General features: G+C 32.1%; 4 protein-coding genes and 1 pseudogene across 5 annotated transcripts; all 5 read left to right on the top strand.

Annotated features, from left to right (window-relative positions):
• The first annotated feature begins 220 nt into the window (after positions 1–220).
• LOC110659063 (uncharacterized) lies at positions 221–1,329 on the top strand. The gene has a single exon (XM_021816895.2). The coding sequence runs from the start codon at positions 232–234 to the stop codon at positions 1,162–1,164; it is 933 nt and encodes a 310-aa protein (XP_021672587.2). The 5' UTR covers positions 221–231; the 3' UTR covers positions 1,165–1,329.
• A 1,295-nt stretch (positions 1,330–2,624) lies between these two features.
• Positions 2,625–6,209, top strand: LOC110659061 (uncharacterized). Of its 2 annotated transcripts, XM_058142231.1 has the most exons (7): positions 2,626–2,793; positions 2,965–3,097; positions 4,415–4,518; positions 4,597–4,768; positions 4,900–5,040; positions 5,110–5,198; positions 5,296–6,209. In XM_058142231.1, the coding sequence occupies exons 1-7, from the start codon at positions 2,702–2,704 to the stop codon at positions 5,903–5,905; spliced, it is 1,341 nt and encodes a 446-aa protein (XP_057998214.1). In that variant the 5' UTR covers positions 2,626–2,701; the 3' UTR covers positions 5,906–6,209. The 2 variants fall into 2 exon arrangements, with proteins under 2 accessions (XP_057998213.1, XP_057998214.1); XM_058142230.1 differs by having other exon boundaries at positions 2,625–2,793; positions 4,900–5,198; positions 5,296–6,031.
• A 2,349-nt stretch (positions 6,210–8,558) lies between these two features.
• LOC110659064 (uncharacterized) lies at positions 8,559–12,233 on the top strand (annotated as a pseudogene).
• A 2,061-nt stretch (positions 12,234–14,294) lies between these two features.
• Positions 14,295–16,411, top strand: LOC110659043 (GDSL esterase/lipase At5g55050-like). The gene is made up of 5 exons (XM_021816864.2): positions 14,295–14,550; positions 14,700–14,845; positions 15,471–15,701; positions 15,824–16,073; positions 16,200–16,411. The coding sequence occupies exons 1-5, from the start codon at positions 14,295–14,297 to the stop codon at positions 16,409–16,411; spliced, it is 1,095 nt and encodes a 364-aa protein (XP_021672556.2).
• A 2,166-nt stretch (positions 16,412–18,577) lies between these two features.
• On the top strand, positions 18,578–20,477 carry LOC110659062 (GDSL esterase/lipase At5g55050-like). Its single transcript, XM_021816894.2, has 5 exons — positions 18,578–18,830; positions 19,027–19,175; positions 19,438–19,662; positions 19,783–20,044; positions 20,239–20,477. Exons 1-5 carry the CDS (start codon positions 18,578–18,580, stop codon positions 20,475–20,477), a joined length of 1,128 nt encoding a protein of 375 aa, XP_021672586.2.
• The last annotated feature ends 829 nt before the right edge of the window (positions 20,478–21,306 follow it).

Genomic DNA, 21,306 nt, shown 5'->3' with positions numbered 1-21,306 from the left:
TTGAGAATGTATCAAATAAGCAGAATTTGTCTTTTTATCTTTGGTGCAAGACATGACAAGATAACCATTCCATGCATACAACAAACCCGCACATGCCTTCCACGTTGGTGCGAGGACCTACAGGGCTCTTCTCGTCTCCACGTCCCATTCCATCTTCACTAATTGAAGTAGTATAAATATCTGATAATTGATCATATAGCTATTCAAGCTGCTTCAGAAATTAATCATTCCATGCTAATGAGAGTAACTATGCCTGCTTTTTCCCCGAAGCCTACTCGTTCATACAATGTTCGTTCTATTAGCTTTCCTGCTAGATCACATCCTAATATAGGCAGAATTGAAAAAGAGCTGAACAAGCTTAGTTCTTGGGAGGCATCATCAGTGAATGCAGAAAGAATCTGTGCTCGTCTGTCTGCCCTTGGAGAGATATACAGATTCATAGAGGATCTCCTTAACTTGCCATTGACCCAACAGGCTCTATCACAAAATCAAGAGGAGAAATGGGTAGGTGAAATGTTAGATAATTTGATTAGGTATTTAGATGTATGTGGCAACACAAGAGATGGTATTTTGTTGATGAAAGAAAGTGTTCGAGAACTTCAATCAGCTATTCGAAGAAGCAAAGGTGGAGGAGAGTTAAGCATTGAAAGCAATGTCAATGATTACATTTTCTGCAGAAAGAAGATGAAAAAGGAAGCAGAAAAGTCTCTTGCATCACTAAAGCAGAAGGATAGTGTATTTTCAGAGTCTTCTCTGTTAAATGATCATTATCTATCTGCAATAGTGAAAGCCCTTAGTGAGGCAAGTTGGATGACCATTTCCATCTTTAGTTCGCTCTTGTTGTTCCTCTCAGTACCAATCCTGAAACCCAAGCCCAGTAAATGGTCTTTGCTTTCAAAATTGGTGCACAAAGGCGCAGTAGCATGCGAAGGCCAACAAGAGAACAAGAATGAGTTAGAGAATGTGGATCTTGCACTTACCAGCCTGTTGGTGACTAACACAAGAAAAGATTTAGAGCCACAGAAGATACAAGCTGCACAGAAAATGCTGGAAATTTTGGATATCAGCATTGAAGAATTAGAAAATAAGTTGGAATGCTTGTTTAGGAACTTAATCCATACCAGAGTCTCCCTCCTGAACATACTTTCTCACCCATTAGAGTGATTTTAACAGCCATTTGTATTGTATCACTGTAGAATCCTCAATTTTTGAGAGGATCCTCATCATGTTGTTAACCATTCTCGATCAAATGTACAATTATGCTGATAAATCTCATTGTATAGTGTAAGATTATAATGACAAATCAAATTTTGTAAAAGTTAAACTAAATTTTCATGCAATTATGTAATTTATAATTTATAAATCAATGATTATATTTATTGTTCTATTTATGTATATAATACATGTTAAATTTTAAGTCAATTATGATTATACAATGACAAATTATTTAAATTTGTTTTAATAATTTGCAAATAAATATGAATTATGATAATAATAATAATATAAAGTCCCCTTAAGTGAAATATTTGAGTTGGTTAAATAAAATTTTAAATTAAAATAATTTCATGAAAGTCATTTGTAAACTTAACTTTTAACTTAACAGAAGTCAATGTGTTTTCATGGCAATAACGTGAAATAATTATTTTTTAATCAAACAAATTTTAGCTTGTTTAAGAAATTATTAATAGATGATTTAATAAAATTTTTTTATTTTATTTATTATTTCAAAGATTTAAAAAAAATATTCATAATTTTTTTAATTTTTATTCTTGTTTATTATTATTTTCAAGATATTTATTTTTTCTTAATTTTTTGGATAAATATCTCAATTTTATGAATTTTTTATAAAATTTACTAAACTTTAATTTTTTTCAAATTTTAATTTATTTTATAAAAATCACTAAATTTTTATATTAATTTACTTACTTATCAATTATTTTATAAATAAAATTATATTATTTTATTAATTTCTTAAAAAAAATAAGATGGATAAAACACTCCTACCATCTTATTTACCATCAAATCTCTTCCTTTTATTTATTTTTCTTCGCCGGTAGTTAAGTAATTTTATTTATAAAATAATTAATAAATTAATCTAAAAATTTTTAATTTTTAATTACATCAATATTTATGTAATTAAATTAAAATTTAATAATTTTTGTATAAAAAATTAAAATTTAATAATTTTTATAAAAAATTAATAGAGTTAAGTAATTTCGTATGATAATTAATTTAATTTTTTATATTTATTTAATCACTTATTAATATTTTTTATAAAAATAATTTTATCTAATATTTTTTTTATATAAAATTTTTAAAAACTATTGAAATGTGACGGGGGAGTATGATCGACCCGTCCGTCCGTCTCTTGCTGTCCGTTGGATTGGAATTGGATTCTTCTGAAAGCGAGTCTGACAACACTGATGCATTAGGATTTGATCCTGATTCACGAAATGAGACCCACCAGAAAGTTTACACTACGTACTAACATAACGGCTATTTTTCTCTGTGACACATCACTCCTATCAATCCGCAAGGTCGGCGCCCCTCTGAGCCCCTCTAAACCGTCCGATCAAGAAAATAATAAAATAAAATAAATAAAAACTGTTATACACTATTTTCTTCTAGCAGGAGTCAATTGGACCGTTACTCCACCACCTCAAAACACCCCATTTTCTCCCTCTCTCTTCACAAGACAGCCATGACCGTCGCGAGTGTGGCCACTTATCACGCGAAGAAGATCATGAAGCTCACTCTTTCCATTTTTAGCCCACGCTTTAGCTCCTCTAAATGGTACATTTCTTTCTTACCTACGCTTTTCTTTCTGTTTGGTTGCCCAGAAATTCTGTTTTCTTTTTTTCTTGCGTCTTGCAGGTAGGTGGTGTTTTATGCGCTGATTTTTTTTTTATCTGTGTTTTCTTTTTTTTCTTAGTGGGGGGGGGGGGGGGGGGGGGGGGAGGATAGCAAAACGGCGGCGACGATGGCGGTGGCGAGGAAAAAGTTGCTGAGGAAAAAGAGAGAGGTGGTGGTGAGGCAAATGAGGAGAGACATTGCAATGCTTCTCCAGTCTGGTCAAGACGCCACTGCTCGTATCCGGGTACAGCTTTTTCTTATCCAGTGATATGCGAATTGAGTTTTATATTTTATTTAGTTCAGGAAATTGAAATTATTTTCTTTTGGCTTATTGAACTCTGTTTAAGCTTTATTTTGGGTCATTGCCATTGTTTTTTCAACAAGACTTGTTATATTGAATATGTGTTCGTCTTGAGAACTGATATGCTTCTGCGAAAAACCCACTTGGATTATGTAGTAAAAGTTCTTACTTTTCTCCTAGATGCATTTGTTTGTCCCCAATAAAGGCCTAAAAGCTGTGATTTTTTTTTGGGCGTAAAAGCTTTGATTATTCCATTTGTCTATTGAGTTGTTGAGTTAACCCTTGAAGCCTAGTCAAGTCTTGCACTAGCGGATTGTTTTACCGGCAGAAATGCAGAACTGCGATTTAGTGGGATTACTAGTTGTCTCTAGGAATTGGAAATGGGAGTTCATCCTCCCCTCAATTAACCAACATTTTGTGATGAATTCCATATTCGCTCAGAAAATATTGTGATGATTGGCCATTATTTTCAGGTGTTTATTCAATAGTATTTGAAATGGAATACAAAATTGAGCATATTCTGTTTTATGGCCACTTAAGCTCTTGTTAGAAATTGCTCAGAATAGGACCATTTTGGAGTTGAAATGGAGAAGCTCGCAATGCATTGAATTGTTGTCGATATTGTTATATTCTACATATCAGTAACTTAAGTTTCTAGAATAAGGAGTAAGGACAATAATTAAGCTCATTTTCACTGGGGCATCCAAAAATACCATTCCTTGGCAAATTTGAAGCTTAATGCTACAACGTACGAGTATTTTACAAATTTTAACTGTTCTTGAAACGCATATCTTTCTGAAGGCCTCATCTTCTGTCAAAACATATTACAGTGTAGCCTTACAGGCTGCTCTTTCCTTTCAAAACTTTGGTTTCTGTCAAAAAAGATAATTTCATGATCTTATTTTTAAAAGCAATATGTGCATAGGCTGTTTGCATGCCCTAATTTTCATTCATATACCTGATGTATATTTTCCCATTTGTGATTAAGAATATAGAGGCAATGAAATGTCGACAAAGGCACAATGCACTACTTTCTCAAGGATTGATTTTTATTTTACTAGGTCAACTTATTAGGCATACCTTATTTCAGGCTTTTTGAGGTCTTGAACATCATTTCTGTGATTAAATATGGGGATCTGGAATTAGGAATGGATCAACATGGAATGTGATGATGCAAACTGATATGATCAAGCTGCTATGTTACCCAGCAACATGATTGTAGGTTGACTTAACTTGCAAATAAGTTTTATGGTGTTGTAGGTTGAGCATGTGATAAGAGAACAGAATGTCTTGGCTGCAAATGAGTTTATTGAGCTCTTCTGTGAGTTAGTTGTGGCCAGACTTACTATAATTGCAAAACAAAGGTGAGAATAATAAAATATTTTAACTGCATTACGTAGCTCATGTAAATGGAGTTCTAATGTTGATTTGACTTGTTCCAGGGAATGCCCAGCGGACCTGAAAGAAGGGATTGCTAGTTTAGTATTTGCATCCCCAAGGTGCTCTGAAATTCCAGAATTAATGGCAATGAGGAAGATATTTGAGAAGAAGTATGGGAAAGATTTTGTATCTGCAGCCATTGATCTGCGACCCAATTGTGGTGTAAATAGAATGGTATCGTATAATTTTTACTTTTTAACTCACTGAATACATCATAGTGGCATAAAGCTCATTCTTATGTGGGATTAATAAAAAATTCTTCTATTAAGTCACTTGAGGAAAATGTTAACTTTCTTTTCTTATAGTTAATTGACAAGCTTTCTGTTAGAACTCCTACTGGTGAAGTGAAGTTGAAAGTTATGAAGGAAATTGCAAAAGAACACCAGATCGAGTGGGATACAGCAGAATCTGAAAAGGAGCTTCTCAAGGCTCCTGAGGAGCTTATTGTGAGTTCCTCTCTTGTGCAAATTCACTTTACTTTCCTCATAAATGACTCTGCTCTCTTTTTTTATCAGGAAGGACCTAACACTTTTGTTAGTGCTACAAGGTTACCTATTAAGCCATCTCCAGTTAAAACTGCCGAAACAAGCAATCCAACTATCATGTAAGTTGGTTATTTTAGTTATATCTATACACTGTCGAGAGATTTAGATATCAAAATCCACTCATTGTTTCTGCATGTTTTCTTGTTCCTTGTCCAGATCAACTACAGAAGGAGCAATGGGCAGTACGCAATTTGAAGACACTACATCTGCTGCTGAAGCAGCAGCGGAATCTGCGAAGCAAGCAATTGCAGCTGCACATGCTGCTGCTTATCTAGCCAACAAGAATTTCAATCCTGGATTTGCGGTGCTTTCTGGCAATTCCATGGCCATTGCAAATGATCTCCAGATCAATCAATTTAAGGGACCTGGGAGGTTACGTGAACCCCAGAGTTCTTCTGATAGGTCTCATTATGTAAGCAATGAGGAGGCAAGATCAGTGCAGATGGATGGTGAACAAATTTATAGGAGACATAGTTACAAGGAGACAAGGCCAATCCAGATGGATGGCCAAAATGTCCACAGGAGACACAGCTACAATGCCTCTTCTCCAAATTCAGAAATAAAGTTTGATGAATCAGACTGTGATGAAGGGATTGAAATGGAAGATTCTCCAGCTGGCATTTATCCACCACCACCTGAGCGGCCTGCACCTCCAGTACCTTCATCTCATGTTGACTCAGCTCCTCGAGTTCATCCTAAATTACCAGATTATGATGCACTCGCTGCTCGCTTTGAAGCTCTGAAGTATCACAAGTCACAAACCTAGAATTCAAAGTGCCTGGTGCATCATTTTTGAAGCTCTGAATCATCCTGAATCACAAACCTAGTTATGGATGAACCTACATATGATATATACATAACAAATTTTAATATTCATAAAAATTTATCACTACCGTTGATTTTTATCTTTTCAAATTATGTTTTCATCTCTGACGCATACCATATGTGATTCTTTTTCCTTTTCATTTTTTAATATTGTAATACCAGAAGGAAATAGAGCTTTGAATTAATTTAATAATGGCTGAATAGCCAAATACAATATTCAATAACAATAACAATTTCAGTAGCTCTATGTACTGTCCCAGTCATCTCAAGAAATAGAAAAATTAACACAAGATAATAATATAAGTGGAAAGAAACCAATAATCCAGGAGATTACTTTCTGTTAAGCATATCCAGGTAGCTCTCCCTCCTTGATTCCCTCTAACAGAATTCTCATACCTTCAGTAGATGATTCCTTAACTTCCGAATCTTCTATTCTGCCATTTCCTCCCTTTGCGGCTCTGTTTCTTCTAAAATAGACCCTCAACTGCCTTGGGCCTGCATTCTCTTTTTCTTGGCTTGCAGCTGAATGCATAACAGGGAAGCAGCGCAGCTTCGGCAGGAGGAGTAACAGAGCCTATCATGTGGCTCAAGATCAGGATTGGTAATTCGTGGGCTGTTGTGGCAGCAGCTCTTTAGGATTGGTAATTATTAAACTATAAGTAGTGATTTCTTTTTTTTTTTTTTTTAGAGATAATTTTTATTTATAAATACCTATAAAAAAAAAAATACATTGTTGACATTGTATTTTTTGTTAATTAAACATTTCTACTGTAATCGATTTTGAAAGTTTTAATTCATAAAATATAAGAAATTCATTTTAAGATATCATATGCAACTACACATTTGCATAAACACTGCTATTGATATATTGAGATCAAATATCTTACCATGAAAAGAAGAAAAAAAAATCCAAAAAAAAAAATTATAGAAAGAGGATAAAAAATAACAAAAAAAAACTTAATAAAAAATATAAAGGAATTTAAAAATTGAATAAAATATTATAATTTATTAAAAATTAAAAGAATAGAGTTATCGATATCACTTTAATTTTTTTTATATATATTTAATATAAGTTTAAATTTATATAATAATAAATTTAAAATATTAAGTTAAATATTTATATTTAGATGTAAATATAATTAATTAAAGTACAAATAAAATATATAAAAATTTAAATATAAATATTTAATTTAACATCTAAAAAATAATTTAATTTAATAATTATTAAATTTATTTTTATCTAAGTTTAAGATTAAGTAAATGCACTTATTTTTTTTTATAAAGTTAAAAAAAGAAATACTAGGGTTTGGAGTAATATTTTATTGTCATAAATAGTTATTTCTCGTACAAAATAATGATTATGTTACTTTCAAAAAATTACTATTAGTTAGGAGCAGCACTTAACGTCTACATTTTAATAACGCTTTTAAGAATGGCCAAGGCATTTTTAACTTCACATAAACGACACCGTTAAATAAACTATATGGAATCTCCCCGGGCTCTCAAGCCTAAACCCCGCAGCGTCCCCCTCCACCATGTTGCAGCCCAAAACCCTTATTGCGCTGTTGTTCTCTCTAATGCTCTGTTGGGCAAAGGTAAATAAGGATAAGAATGGATAAGTAATTATTATATTATAACTTGAAAAGAAATAAATTAGTAAAGAGTAAGAATAAGTTTTATATTTTTTTATTATTTAAATTTTGATTTTTTTATAATTTAAATTAGAGTGTAAATAAGGAGAGTTAAGAGATGAAAATTATTTTATTTTTAATTTTTTTATTATATTTTTAATTTTTTTATTAAAAATTTAATTATATACATTAAAAATAAACTTAGTGTATCAATGTAAATAAATATATTTTCTCTCAAGTAGTTATACATATTTTTTTCTACTCTCAATTATTTATTTTTTAAATAATTTATTGTAATTATTATACTTTAATTATTATTTTTTTATTTATTCTTTTAATAATTTACTATAATTATTATTTTTTTTATTTACCTTTCAAATCTCATTTTTTCTTGCAACTCAAATTGGGATATAAACAAGAAAAGGTGAGAAATGAAAATTATATATATATTTTTAATTTTCTTATTGTACCCTTAATTTTTTATTAAAAATTTAATTATACCCCTAATGTATCAATGTAAATAAATGTCTTCTCTCTCAAGTAGTCATATATGTTTTCTCTATTCTCAATCATTTGTTCTTTCAATAGTTTATTATAATTATTATGTTTTAATTATTAATTTTTTTATTTATTTTTTTAATAATTTATTATAATTATTATGCTTCAATTATTTTTTTTCTAAATAATCTATTCTTTACTCTATCTTTATTAAATTTATGTATTATTATTTTCATTTATTAATTTTATAATTTATTTATAATAGACTATTATTATTTATAAATTCAAATATATTATAATAAATTTACTAATTAATAAATTATATAATAAAAAAATATTTTTATATTTTTAATTATTATTTACTTCTTTTTTTACATTCTTACAAATATAAAAAATATAAATTAACTCTTTTTAATTTTTCATTAATACATCTCTTTTTAAATATAAAACTTTTTTATTATAATTTTTCTCACTCTTCTCCATTCTTACCCTCTCTTACCTTTTCGTTAATTACATTTCCCTCGCTCAATCCAAACAGAGCCTAAACAACGCGTCCTTCTCTGCTGAACCACTGCCATAGACTCAATCTCTCTCTCTCTCTCTCTCTCTCTCTCTCTCTTCCTGAAAGGATCAATGGCCACGCTTCCTCCTTCCTCTAGCATAAGCCCTGAAACAGTAGACAGAGCTGTAAACGCTCTCCTAAAATGGCGAGCTGTCAAATCCAAGACCCAAAAACCTCAATTGCTAGAACATGACGAGTTCGTATACCTAATTTTTAACTCTTTAAAAAATCCCACAAAAGGGTGTTAGCCGCATCAGCGCCCACAATATTTCCCTCCCTAATCCCTTAATTAAACCTCAGAATGACAACTTCGAGCTCTGCCTAATCATTCATGACAAACCCAAATCCGGCCTTACCAAAGATGCATTTAAGAAGAAGATCCAAAACGACAATATACCCATCTCCAAAATCATCAAGTTATCCAAGCTCAAGACTGATTACCGTCCCTTTGAGGTGAAAAGGAAACTGTGCGATTGGTATGATATGTTTTTCGCAGATAAAAGGGTCATTCCTCTCTTGCCTAAGATGTTGGGGAAGCAGTTTTTCAAGAAGAAGAAGATTCCGGTGGCAGTGGATCAAGCACAAGAACTGGAAGGAGCAGATTGAGAAGGCATGTGGGTCAGGTCTGTTGTTTTTGAGGACTGGGACTTGTAGTGTGGTTAAGGTGGGAAAGGTTTCAATGGCCAGAGAGGAGATCGTGAAGAATGTTGTGGCTGCTATTAATGGGATTGCGGAAATTGTGCCTAGGAAGTGGGGCGGTATTAGGTCATTCCATTCAAAGTTGCTTGAAAGCTTGGCTTTGCCCGTTTATCAGGCGCTTCCTGATTTGAAGTTGAAGATTGAACTCGTTAGGGAGGAGGAAAAGGAGGGAGAGGTTGAGAAGGAGAGAGAGTTAAGAAGGATAAAGTAAGGAAGAAGGGGAGGATATATGGGATTAGGTATATGGATAGCCATGTATGTCAATGAGGATGATATTGAGTTGAATAGTGATGGTGACGCAGACATTGATAATGCTTGTCGCGATTATAACGATAATAATGGTAAAAAGGGCTCCAGTGCATTACAGGTTAAGAAGAGAAAGAAGGGGGAAGAAGGGAAAAATGAGAACAAAATTAAAGTAAAGAAAGAGGATGGGGTCAAGCAAAAGAAAAATGTAGAGAAAACAAAAAATGAGGACGCTATTAAGCAGAAGAAGCATAAGAAGGATCAGTTGGCTTCAGCAAAATTGAAGTGAAAGCTGCGAAGCTTGGAGGAGAATCACTGTAGAGGGTTTTTTTTTTTTTTTTTTTAATCCTTAGAAGTTTTGGTATGAGGCTTAATTTTTGTGGGCTTTCCATACTTCAGTACTGCCAGTAAGTAGTTTTTAGAACCTAATTTCACAAAATTTTAGCAACTCCCTCGCTCAGTTCATTTTCTTGAAATAACTAGCTACAATTTTATTTTTATAATGTTGGGTAATTTTCCTGTGATATCCTTTTATCAGTTTTACATACACCCATTCTGGCTAGCAGTTTGCTCTTGTAGGATTTTTTTTTTTCTATTTATTGTTGATTGACTGAGCTGTTAGAATTTCATGGTTTAGGTTTTTTTTTTTTTTTTTTTTTTTTTTTTTTTTTTTTTTTTCCTGAAGTGGTTGTCTATTGGTGAAGAAGTTGAATTCATGTTTCCTTGCGCTTTAGGGGTTTGCTTTTGAAGATTTTTTTGGGCACTTAGCTTTATTTTAATATGATGTGTGCAACACCGCAGTTTGAATGAAGTCTGTGCTCAAGAAGGTTTTGGTCCAACTGCTATTAAAAATGAAAAAGTTTGTCTAGATGTCCTTAATTTGCTCTCTATAGATATGCGTTTATTATACCATTAGAAATCCTTTTCTCGTTGTGATGGTTCTCCTTCATTCTGAAACTTCCTCTAGGATGTTAACTAACCTTTTTTTTCAATTCCAATGATGTTTTTATCTGAAGCTTAGCATTCTTATGTTATTCTCAGCTACTTGATGCTCATCTTATCTCAAGGCAATAAACTAATCATTTGATAACTATTGAAAAAGTAAAGGACATAAAGGTGCCCCTTACTATAAATTTCTCTTGATAATTAGTTTGCTCAATCTTCCCTGTAAAAACCTGAATTTATTAGTTGTTTGTATAGGTTTCTCAGTTATTATTAGAAATTACAAGTGGATGTAGTCAGGGACAATTTTTATTTTAGTAGTGATCTAGACCTTTTTGGCTTTTGATGTCCAACGGTAGGATGGAGGTAGAATTTGTGATTACTAGTCTATTACATATCACCTTCAACACTAATAAGTAAAATAATGGTTACTTGTGTGTTGAATAATACTTCTATGTAGCATCAAGTTTTTGGATGTTCTATGGTTACTTGGGCTTTGACTGTTGGATTATGAAGACTTTGGGTTGTCAAAGACATATTGAGAACATCATTATGTTTGAGATTGTCTTCCATATACGGTAGTAGTTTCCATTGACAGTGCTGCATGATAAATTCCTAATTTCCAGAAATTATCTCCTGTTTGCATCTTATGAAGTAGCAAATGTAAAAATATTTGTTGTTAACTCTGTTATTTTAGGAGCAAGGGTATCTTTTGTTCTTGAACTTGCTGCTCTTCGTTCCACTATTTGAGTTTGTCTATGAACATAAAAGTTTTGCAATAAATTTCTTTTATTTGACATTTTTGTTCAAATAAGATTATTCTTTAGCTATTCCATATACTTTAAATGGTAGAGTGATGGTTATCTGAGTGTGAGATGATGCTATGCGGACTGCAGGTCTTTTGACAAGCTAAAGAGAAGTTGTAAAGGCCTAAAATCTAAACTTGCTGTTTGTGAGGATGTACTGGAGCATGTAAAGAGGGATGGCAGGAAAAAGCAACGAATGTTGGAGATAGAAGGGGGGAGGGGTTAGAAAGTAGGTTCCTATAAAGTATGCTCCATTTAAACTAAATTGAAGGACCGAAGAATCCTTGGAAATATTATGAGTGGAAGGTTAGAGAATATATCTCTTGGATAATTACATAAGCTTAAATAAGCATCTAATAGAAAAGTTTCTATTCCCAACATTGATCAATGTTGTTTGAAATCGCTCAAATCAACAAAAGGCATGAGTGACTGTTTCTGGCCAATGGAAGCTTAAACGAGCAAAAGGCAAAAGATGGGAGTTCTAACTGGTGTTTATATGTCAGTGGAAGCAGTTAGGATCCAGTCCATGCATGCAAACTCCTTAGAAGCCCAATTCAAAACAATAATTTGGACTCCCAACTCTGCTTTGGCCTAATTCTATTATTCTGGCAAGGCTGCAGAAATGAAAATTTTGCAAAATGTCATCATTTAGTAGCTTTTGAGCCTCAAAAGTTGAAATATCTCACTATTTTTAAATTAGTAAATTGTCAATATTTATGTTTTATGTAATTTATTTAGTTTTGATTGTAATTCCAACTCGATAGCCAGCATTTTAGTTGTATGCATAAGTTTGGAGTGTCAGAGTTGTCTTAGTCTCAATGGAAGTTAGATTAAAAACAAATGTTGTATCAGTCTAATGATATAACCTTGCCGTGGGTGAATCCAGACTGGAACTTGGGAAAATGGTCCATTACATATTTAATAATGTATCAATCTGGAGAAAACTAAGCAAAGAAATTACAAAGCAACTATAAGAAGTTGAAGCTCATATTTTCATAGAGATAGTTTATATATATTGAGTATAGCTAATAATTTATTATTTATTTTTTATGATTTAAAAATATCATTATTTTTAATATACATCAAATAATTGAATATTTCTATGAGAATTATAATTAAAAAGATATAACTACAATTTTCTTTAAAATATAAAAATGATAAGACTGAATGGTGATAAAACTACAAAATTGAAGATGAAAGGAATAAAATCTGCATCGATTTTCTTCCCACAAATCCTAGAATTTCTCAGAACCCCAGAAGGGAATAAAATATAGTGAAAGTTACATTCGGATGGAACAAATAAATGTTACCTGTGTAATCAAGCTGGGTCATTTTTAAATTATATTATGAAAAGCATATTCCTGAAACAAAATTCTTGAATGGTAGCCCAAAAAGCTGAGCGGCCAGACATAGACAGCCATCGTTCCAAACAAGGTGGGGAAGGCATTAATCCACAAACAAATTAATCATTGCCTACTCCGAACAATAGCACAATTTGCCGCATAAATTTTTCCAGCAATAATTTTTTGCCATGATGGTTCAGTTTCTTATTTTATGGTGCTCTCTCCTAGATTTATTTTAGGCCAAATTATATACAAATAAATAAATAAAAAATCTTTTGCGCCCTTTTACGCTTTCATTCTATCATTTTAGTTTTGACGAAAAAAATCAAAATTGAAATGTTTGTAAAAATTTTATTTAAATTTGAAATTCAATTTAAGAGAAGTGTGGGTCGGATGACATGGCATCCGGTCTGATATTTTTTATTTTATGAGAGTCACTTGACACATCATTTTAGTAAATTATATAAAAAATTAAACTTTTGCATGCTTTGACATTTTAATCCTATTATTTATTGGACTCATTATCATTTTTACTCTATCTTTCAACTATTCCAATTTTATTCTCAGTTTAGTTACCCTATTGAAATATAATATAAGATAATTAAACTCGCAACACAATTTATATCTTATCGTGTCAAAAATATGAATAGAATAATAATGAACAAACCTTTCTTCGGCCACTTTCTTATCTTTGGTAAAAAAATATCAACTTTCATCCTTGTCCAATTAGGAACAAAAGTTTGTTATCTTCACCCAATACTCCAATGTAAATCAAAACATGCTCCTCTAGTCGTTCAACAAAATCTGAGTACTTCTTTTTCATTCTCTCATAAATGATATAACTAGAAATTATATGAGTTTCTTCCCAGCATTTTGAAAACTCTGAAACCTAAAATTAAAAAAATATATATATTATTAATTATAAAATAAACTTACAATCGACTAACTACTTAAAATGAGCACACACATACAGACTACTGAGAGAGAGAGAGGGAGAGAGAAATGGGTTAGTTTTTTATCGATTTGATTTGTTTATATGATTTATCAAAATGATATGTCAAGTAAGTCTCATGATTTTAGAATAAAAAATATCAAATAGAATGCCACATCATCATAATCACACTCTCTCAAATTAGATTTTAAATTTGATAAAATTTCTACAAATCTTTCAATTTTAACTTTTTTTTATCAAAATTAAAATGATAATATTAAAACACAAAAGTGTCCAAAAAATTAATTTTTTTTCCATGATTTGGCCTTTATTTTAATATTGTTTACATTGTCCATCTTTCAAAATGTCACTCACTGCCTTACCTTTTCCATATTTTTGCTATAATTTTTTTATTTTATTTAAAATGTCTACCAATAAAATAATATAATTCTTCTATTCCATATAGAAAAAAATGAATGTGTCAAAAAACTAAAAATATTTATTTAATAAAACATAATTATGAAAAATACAATTATTAGTCCATTCGTCCATTCTTTGGGTCCTTCTGTATATATATATATACATATATATGCAAGTTAAAAGTTCATAACAGAGATTCATATATACGCAGCTAAAAGTTACTGTTGATACTTCTCCCAACTCTTTTTTCCCATGGCACAGACAAGTACTGTTTCATCACTTTGTTTCCGCATGTTGATGTTAGCCATTTTGTCTCTTCACTGCGCCAAGGCTACCCCGTCGGTGCCGGCCATATTCATATTTGGGGACTCAACCTTCGATGTTGGGACTAATAATTTCTTAAATGATAGCCAAGCAAAGGCGAATTTCCCTTACAATGGGATTGATTTTCCTTATTCTGAGCCTACTGGTAGGTTCAGCAATGGCTACAACAGCGCAGACCAGATTGGTACGACTGATCATACTTGCAATTTCTTGTTAGTGATACCGTGTTTTTTTCTCCGCGAAAATTATGCAAACTGTTCTTATATAACCTCAATCTAGGAGAATTAACAATAAATATTTCACCAACTTTCTGATCAAAGTTTGCTTTTACAGTGAAGCAGTTTGGCTACAAAAGGAGTCCGCCTTCGTTTTTCTCCCTTCTCAACCGTAGTTTCAGTTTCAAGAAGAGAATACTCAAAGGTGTTAACTTTGCATCAGGAGGATCTGGGATTCTTGACTCAACAGGGCTCCAAGCGTTTGTAAGCTATTTTTACAGCACTCAGTTTGCTCTCTATCTGTACACTAAAATGTCATTCTTTTTATCTGGTCCAACAGTTGCAGTAAGTTGTCGGGCAATCAGATAATAATTAAAAATTTCAGCTTTCAATATTAGACTTGTACGCATAGCCATGCGATGCTTGGAAGTTCATTTTACAGAGCTGTGTCTGATACCCACAAAGGTTATTTGCTTTGCCAGCTGCTTCAAACAATCAACTAAGATCCAAAGAAGAAGATGATATGATTTAAATTTTTCTGTTTTACTTAAGAAAGTAAAGAATCAAAGGATGAGTGATGCTTCAAATTGTCAACTTGCAGGGCAATGTTTGATACGCGTAAGTAGTTCACACAAATCAAAACCTAAAGGCTAAAGAAGATGATATCAATACAGAAGAAGATTCTGATGAGAGGAATTTCTTCTTCCATAGTTGTTTTTTTGTATGGAATATGAGATGAACAATATAGGTTTTTCATGTTGAATAGCTCTTCTTAATTTTGGTTCAAATTTTATATGTTTGTTAAAATTTAAAACGTATTCTATTTCTAAGCCTAAGAAGAAGAACTAACTTCAAGTGAATTCTATGCTATGTTCAAATTAATCTGTAGGTGATTCCATTGAGAGAACAGATAGAACAATTTTCCACAGTTCGTGACAACATCACAGCGTTACTTGGTCAAGAGAACACTGCTATGATGCTTTCTAAATCACTGTTTCTCATTAGTGTTGGAAGCAATGACATCTTCGATTACCAACGTAGGAGTGCTAACACAAGTACTAATCTGACTGCCCAAGAGTTCCTGGACGCTCTTCGGGAAGCATATCAGAATCATCTACAGGTCAGAAAAAAGAAAATATTCTTCTTCCTTGATAGTAGTTGGATTGGACTGGAGGACCTAATCCTCGAATTAAATATAATTTTTCTTTCACAAGGCTTAACTTTTCTATGTTGAAATGGCAGAAACTGTATGATTTGGATGCTCGAAAATTCGGTATTGTGAGTATCCCACCAATTGGCTGCTGTCCGTTTCAACGTTTCATTGGAAAAACTGGGGATTGCGTAAAGGAATTGAATGATTTGGCTAAGTCATTCTACAATGCCACTGAAACCACGTTAACCAAAATGAGCTCTCAAGTTGTAGGGATGAAGTACTCACTTGGAAATGCTTATGCAAAGACGTCGGACATCATAGATAACCCATTTGTTTTTGGTAAGCAATGTATCTATTTATGAGTTTGGATTTGTACGCACTAGGTATATACTGAATTTTTCTTCTTTTGTCAGCCCACAAATAGTCTGGTATTATACCTAAACAACCGTCTTCCCTCTCATTCAGGTTTGAAGGAGGTGAAACAAGCATGCTGTGGGAATGGAAACTTCCCATGTAATGCAAGTGCAAGCCTTTGTCCTGATCGCCAAGAGTACTTGTTCTGGGATCAGTTCCACCCAACTGAGGCTGCTTCTCGATTGGCAGCTCTAACCCTCTTAGGTGGAGAACTAAGATATGTAACACCCATGAATTTTAGTCAATTGGTGCAGACTAATTAATACCTCAATTTCCGAAACTAATAATTAAAAGCCAGATGAGCTTCTCAGAAGGATGATATATCCTTCAAAAATTATATATTATATAGGCAGCTAGTAGACATACCACTCTCTATTAGTTCTTTTCTTATTTCTAATATCACCAAGTTATCTATTTGTGAATTTGAATAGTCAAGGAAAAACATGTAGATCAATAAATCTCTTTTCTGAGCAGCAATAAGATATATTAGTATATTTATCTTCTCAGCTAAATCCACTGTTTATTGGATTTTGTTGATATATATATATGTACTTAACTCTTATACTACGTACGCATATGGATATAAAGAGCTGCAATGCAGGCTAATCTTAAATTTTCTAAAATAATTATGTCTAACTTGGAACCCTATATATATATATCCATCTAAGTTAAAATATGCATAGATTAAGCGAGCAGATGCATCCTTTTACATTATCTATCTTCTCGCATTACTTTTCTCAACCTCCATATTCTTCCACCTTTTGTTCCCACAAACTTATCAGATCATGTTCTTCTATCATCCATCCAATTTATATATAACTAAAATAATTTTGGTTAGAAAGGATTTTACTTTCCAATTTTTTTTTAAGAAAAAAAAAATTGAAAATGAAAACAATTAAAAATTGATTATTAGAAAATTAGAAATTCAAAAATTAAAAAATGATGAACTCACTATATTGTTTGACACGAGCATAGGAAATCCTGGACGCTGCATCAATTTAAGTTAATTTGTACTACTTGTATGGAGATGGCTTTTGATGAAGTGGGAGGATACATTCGACCTGTACGCTTTAAACACGAAATGAATCTCATAATTATTCATAATTAAAAAGTATTTTCATTATAATCAACGCCTCTGGCTTAACTAATTCTTGAAATTTGGATAAAATTATAAGGATTAGATATAATTAAAATTTAGAAAAAATTTAATTTTTTTTACCACATTAAGCCCCATATATGTGTACGTGAAAGCTGTTTTTTTTTTTTTTTTTTCAAATGTGTTTGTTAAGAGATTAAGAAATCAAGAGTTGAATATTATTTTTATAAGTTTTAATCTTTAAATAGAGTAATTATTAACCTAACTCCTAAGGTTAACACCCTTTAAAAAGACTTAAATATTGATGATATGAAAATTTAATCTAATCTCTTCAAGTATTTAAATAATATAAATAAAAAATTAAAAATAATAATAATTACCTTTTATTAAACTCATACCAAACACCCCCTATTCCCTAAGGAATGAATTCAGCATAAGTTGCCACTTAATAAAAATTCAACATGTGTCTTACATGAGGATTAACCATGAATTACTATCTGGTTTAACAAAAAATCGAACACTTGGCATAATAATACTAATTAGCTTAAAATGTTTTTGTTTTTGTAACTTAAAATATAAAATTTTTAAAATAATTAGATAATTATGTTTCTATGAAAAAAAAAAAAAGATTTCACTAAACCATCTTCATTTAAAGAGCTCTAAATAATTATGGTTCTTTATTTAAAATATAATTATAATCCTTTATCACAATTTTTTTAGTAAAGAAATATGAGAGGATAAAGATTTGAATTTGGGATTATCGAATGAATAATATATGTTTTAAATGAGTCTAGACTTCTTTATCACAAAATTAAGATACCCCTTATCAAATTCATTGTAAAATTAAGATACCCCTTATCAAATTCATTGTAATTAACAATGAAAAAGGGAAAAGGAAAAGTTCCAAAAGGATAAAAGAACAGCATGGTTGCGTCTTCCCCATTTTTTATTATTATCATCATATTTTTATAAAAATGGTTGCAGACATCATGACAAGGATAAAAGGAAAAAAACAATGAAATAATTAGCAATTGCATATACTTGTGAGGTTATATGAGCATAAATTAGCAGTAGGGTAATCCGCCCAACTAATGAAGTTGTTAGTCTTATAATAAGCCCCCAGTTAATATATTTCCAATCATATAAAGATATAAAGATAAATAAATAAATATGTAACCTATAACAATGCTTCTTCCTTGTTGATGGTGTTTCTTGGTGTAATAAAACAAAAGAATAAATATATAATTGATCTTTCTCACTCATATATATATGAGAGATTCTCAGAAATAAGAAAGGCAAGCAAACTAGAGAACAACTAATTATTCTATTTCTCATGGCAAAGAAACAAAACTTTTCTTCTTATTTTCTCCACTTAGCTATATGTGTTGTTGCCATCAATCCCGCAGATGCATATGAGAGGAAATTACCAGCTATTTTCATTTTTGGGGACTCTGCCATTGATATTGGGACTAACAATTTCTTAAACTCCTATGCAAGGGCTAATTTCCGTTATAATGGGATTGATTTTCCTCACTCAAAACCAACAGGAAGGTTCAGCAATGGCTTCAATATTGGAGATCAATTAGGTAAGATTTCAATTAATTTTCAATATATGTATAATGAGATATTTTCTGCCTTTGTGAAACTCATAGTTTCAGTGTAAATGGTTTAGGAAGTTAAGCTTGATATAACGTGTAAAAGTTAATACGTGACATCAACTTATAATAATATACATCAAATGTGTTACGTTAAATGTGTGGTTTTTCTTTGGTTTATTATTAGCAATGAGGTTTGGGTTTAAGAAGAGTCCACCAGCTTTTCTCTACCTTCTCAACCACACGTCAATTGATTTTAAGAAGAAGGTTCAGCGTGGTGTGAACTTTGCTTCTGCTGGGGCTGGCATTCTTGATGAAACCGGATTCAAAGCTTGGGTAAGATTCAGCTTTACAAAACCTCTATGAGTCTCTCACATTTTTTTTTTAACAATCGGGTTTTGACCAAAACTCAAATTCGAAACATCACGCGCTTAAAGCTTGAAGCTGATCGAGTCTCTAGCATTTATCTGAAAGTCGAAAAACACAAAAAAAAATTCAATGTGTATTTTGCTAAATGTTAGATTGTTGCATCCTTTTTGATATGGGTGATGAATTAATTAAACGAACTAATGATTCTTGATTTGGTCCAAAACTGTAGAATGCAGTAATACCTCTGTCACAGCAAATTCAACAATTTAAAACAGTCATGCGAAATATCACAGAGGTGAAAGGTCCGAATGCAACTGCTAAGATTATCGCTAAATCCTTGTACATCTTTTGTGTCGGAGCTAACGAATTCTTCGATTATATGCGAAACAAAAGTACTGCACCCAAGGAACAGTTCGTCGCTTCCGTACTGTCTACATACCAAGACCATTTAAAGGTGCTCCCATCTTTCTCCTCCAATGCAAAATCTAAAAAAGTTTAAGATTGTTGCTAATGATTTTCGCATTTCATTTTTTCAAAAACTTGTGGGGTTTGTCTTTTTTCTTTTACATGGCAGAATGTGTACAACATGGGTGCAAGAAAATTTGGTATTATGGGAGTTCCACCGATTGGTTGCTGTCCATATGCACGAGCTATTAACGAAAAAGAAGGTGGTGGTGACGCATGTATGCAGCTGTTGAATGATTTTGCTCAGGCTTTCTATAACTCAACTCTCATTCTGTTACAAAGGATGAGTTCAGAATTGCCAGAACTCAAGTATTCACTTGCAAACGTATATGAAATGACTGCGGATTTCATTGACAACTATGCTTTCTTTGGTAAGCATGTCCTTGTTTTTGCGTTTATAGAATTATTCTTAGTGAAAATTAACTATATATAGATCTAGCTTAATTATTTTGTAATTTGTAAAGCAATCAGATTCCCCCTGTGTCTTGATATTGGCGGTTCATTAAGGTAGCCAAAATGGTGCAATTGTCACTCATTTGTTACTCCTTTAAAATCTTATATGTAGGCTTCAAGGATGTGAAGAATGCATGCTGTGGACTGGGGAATTACAATGGAGAGCTAGCATGCTATGAACCTATCAGTCCCAATCTTTGCCAGAATCGGAGTGAGTACCTGTTTTGGGACTTGTATCATCCGTCTCAAGCTGCTGCTGCATTGTTAGCTGAAAACCTATTTCGTGGAGACTCTAGGTACTTAACTCCAATGAATTTTAGTCAGTTGGCAGAGGCTCAAGTCCACATCTAGCTTGTGGAATTTCAGCAAATGCGTGGCTTTGGCTTTATATATTCTCTATTGCAACCCTTTTTTTTTTCTCCCTGAATAAATAATTACCATATGTAATGATTTCTTGTAATTTTTCTTATCTAAATTCGATTTATTATGTACTAAAAATAAAAAATATGTAATAAAATCCACCCATAAATTTCATATGTTTGTATTTTAAATTTATAATGGACCGAATATAAGTAAATTTTTTTTTTTCAATGTTACATTCTAGCTTCTGTGTGGTAATAATGATATAAACCTTAATAATGCATATTCTTGTTCTTTTTTTCCTTTGGTAAAGTTAACCTTTTTTTTTTTTTTTTTAATGTCTATTGACTTTCTATCGTGTGTGATATTCAAGAACAATGAGTTTTCCCTAACTTTCAAGTGTTATTGCATAAAAATGAGTACTTATTTAATATCATAATTTAAAAATTAAAAAATAAAGGGACAATTTTGTTAATAGTTTGTAGTCCAAAAAATATTTTAAAAATTGCATTGATCTGTCACGATCCAATCTATGGGCCGGACCGGCACTAGGACCTGGGCCAACCTAAAGCCCCCGAGGCCAGCCTAAAGCCCCCGAGGCCCGTAGTAAGCCTAACTATTCCTTAACTCAACTCTAAGGCTCATTTGGGCTCAATTTCAAGAATTCATCTGGACAGAGTCCGACCATAAAATGGACCTTTCAACGGGGAGTTTTTTACTCACCCGACCTGTAAACACAATATATAATCATTTGGGGAGCTCAGCTTACCCTCCACATACTCATAACAACATAAAATAAATGGTAGCTCTGCTCCCTCAT

Source organism: Hevea brasiliensis, unplaced genomic scaffold (genome assembly GCF_030052815.1).
Source record: "Hevea brasiliensis isolate MT/VB/25A 57/8 unplaced genomic scaffold, ASM3005281v1 Scaf384, whole genome shotgun sequence".
NCBI lineage: Eukaryota > Viridiplantae > Streptophyta > Magnoliopsida > Malpighiales > Euphorbiaceae > Hevea > Hevea brasiliensis.
The sequence above is the reverse complement of the archived record's forward strand: the minus strand, read 5'-3'. Positions and strand labels throughout refer to the sequence as shown.

Coding starts and splice junctions, on each gene's coding strand:
- LOC110659043 (XM_021816864.2), top strand. CDS start 14,295: ATGGCACAGACAAGTACTGTTTCATCACTTTGTTTCCGCATGTTGATG. Junction 14,551..14,699: donor CAACAGCGCAGACCAGATTG/GTACGACTGATC, acceptor TTGCTTTTACAG/TGAAGCAGTTTGGCTACAAA. Junction 15,702..15,823: donor CATATCAGAATCATCTACAG/GTCAGAAAAAAG, acceptor TTGAAATGGCAG/AAACTGTATGATTTGGATGC.
- LOC110659062 (XM_021816894.2), top strand. CDS start 18,578: ATGGCAAAGAAACAAAACTTTTCTTCTTATTTTCTCCACTTAGCTATA. Junction 18,831..19,026: donor CAATATTGGAGATCAATTAG/GTAAGATTTCAA, acceptor GTTTATTATTAG/CAATGAGGTTTGGGTTTAAG. Junction 20,045..20,238: donor TGACAACTATGCTTTCTTTG/GTAAGCATGTCC, acceptor TCTTATATGTAG/GCTTCAAGGATGTGAAGAAT.
- LOC110659061 (XM_058142230.1), top strand. CDS start 2,702: ATGACCGTCGCGAGTGTGGCCACTTATCACGCGAAGAAGATCATGAAG. Junction 4,519..4,596: donor ACTATAATTGCAAAACAAAG/GTGAGAATAATA, acceptor GACTTGTTCCAG/GGAATGCCCAGCGGACCTGA. Junction 5,199..5,295: donor ACAAGCAATCCAACTATCAT/GTAAGTTGGTTA, acceptor TTCCTTGTCCAG/ATCAACTACAGAAGGAGCAA.
- LOC110659063 (XM_021816895.2), top strand. CDS start 232: ATGCTAATGAGAGTAACTATGCCTGCTTTTTCCCCGAAGCCTACTCGT.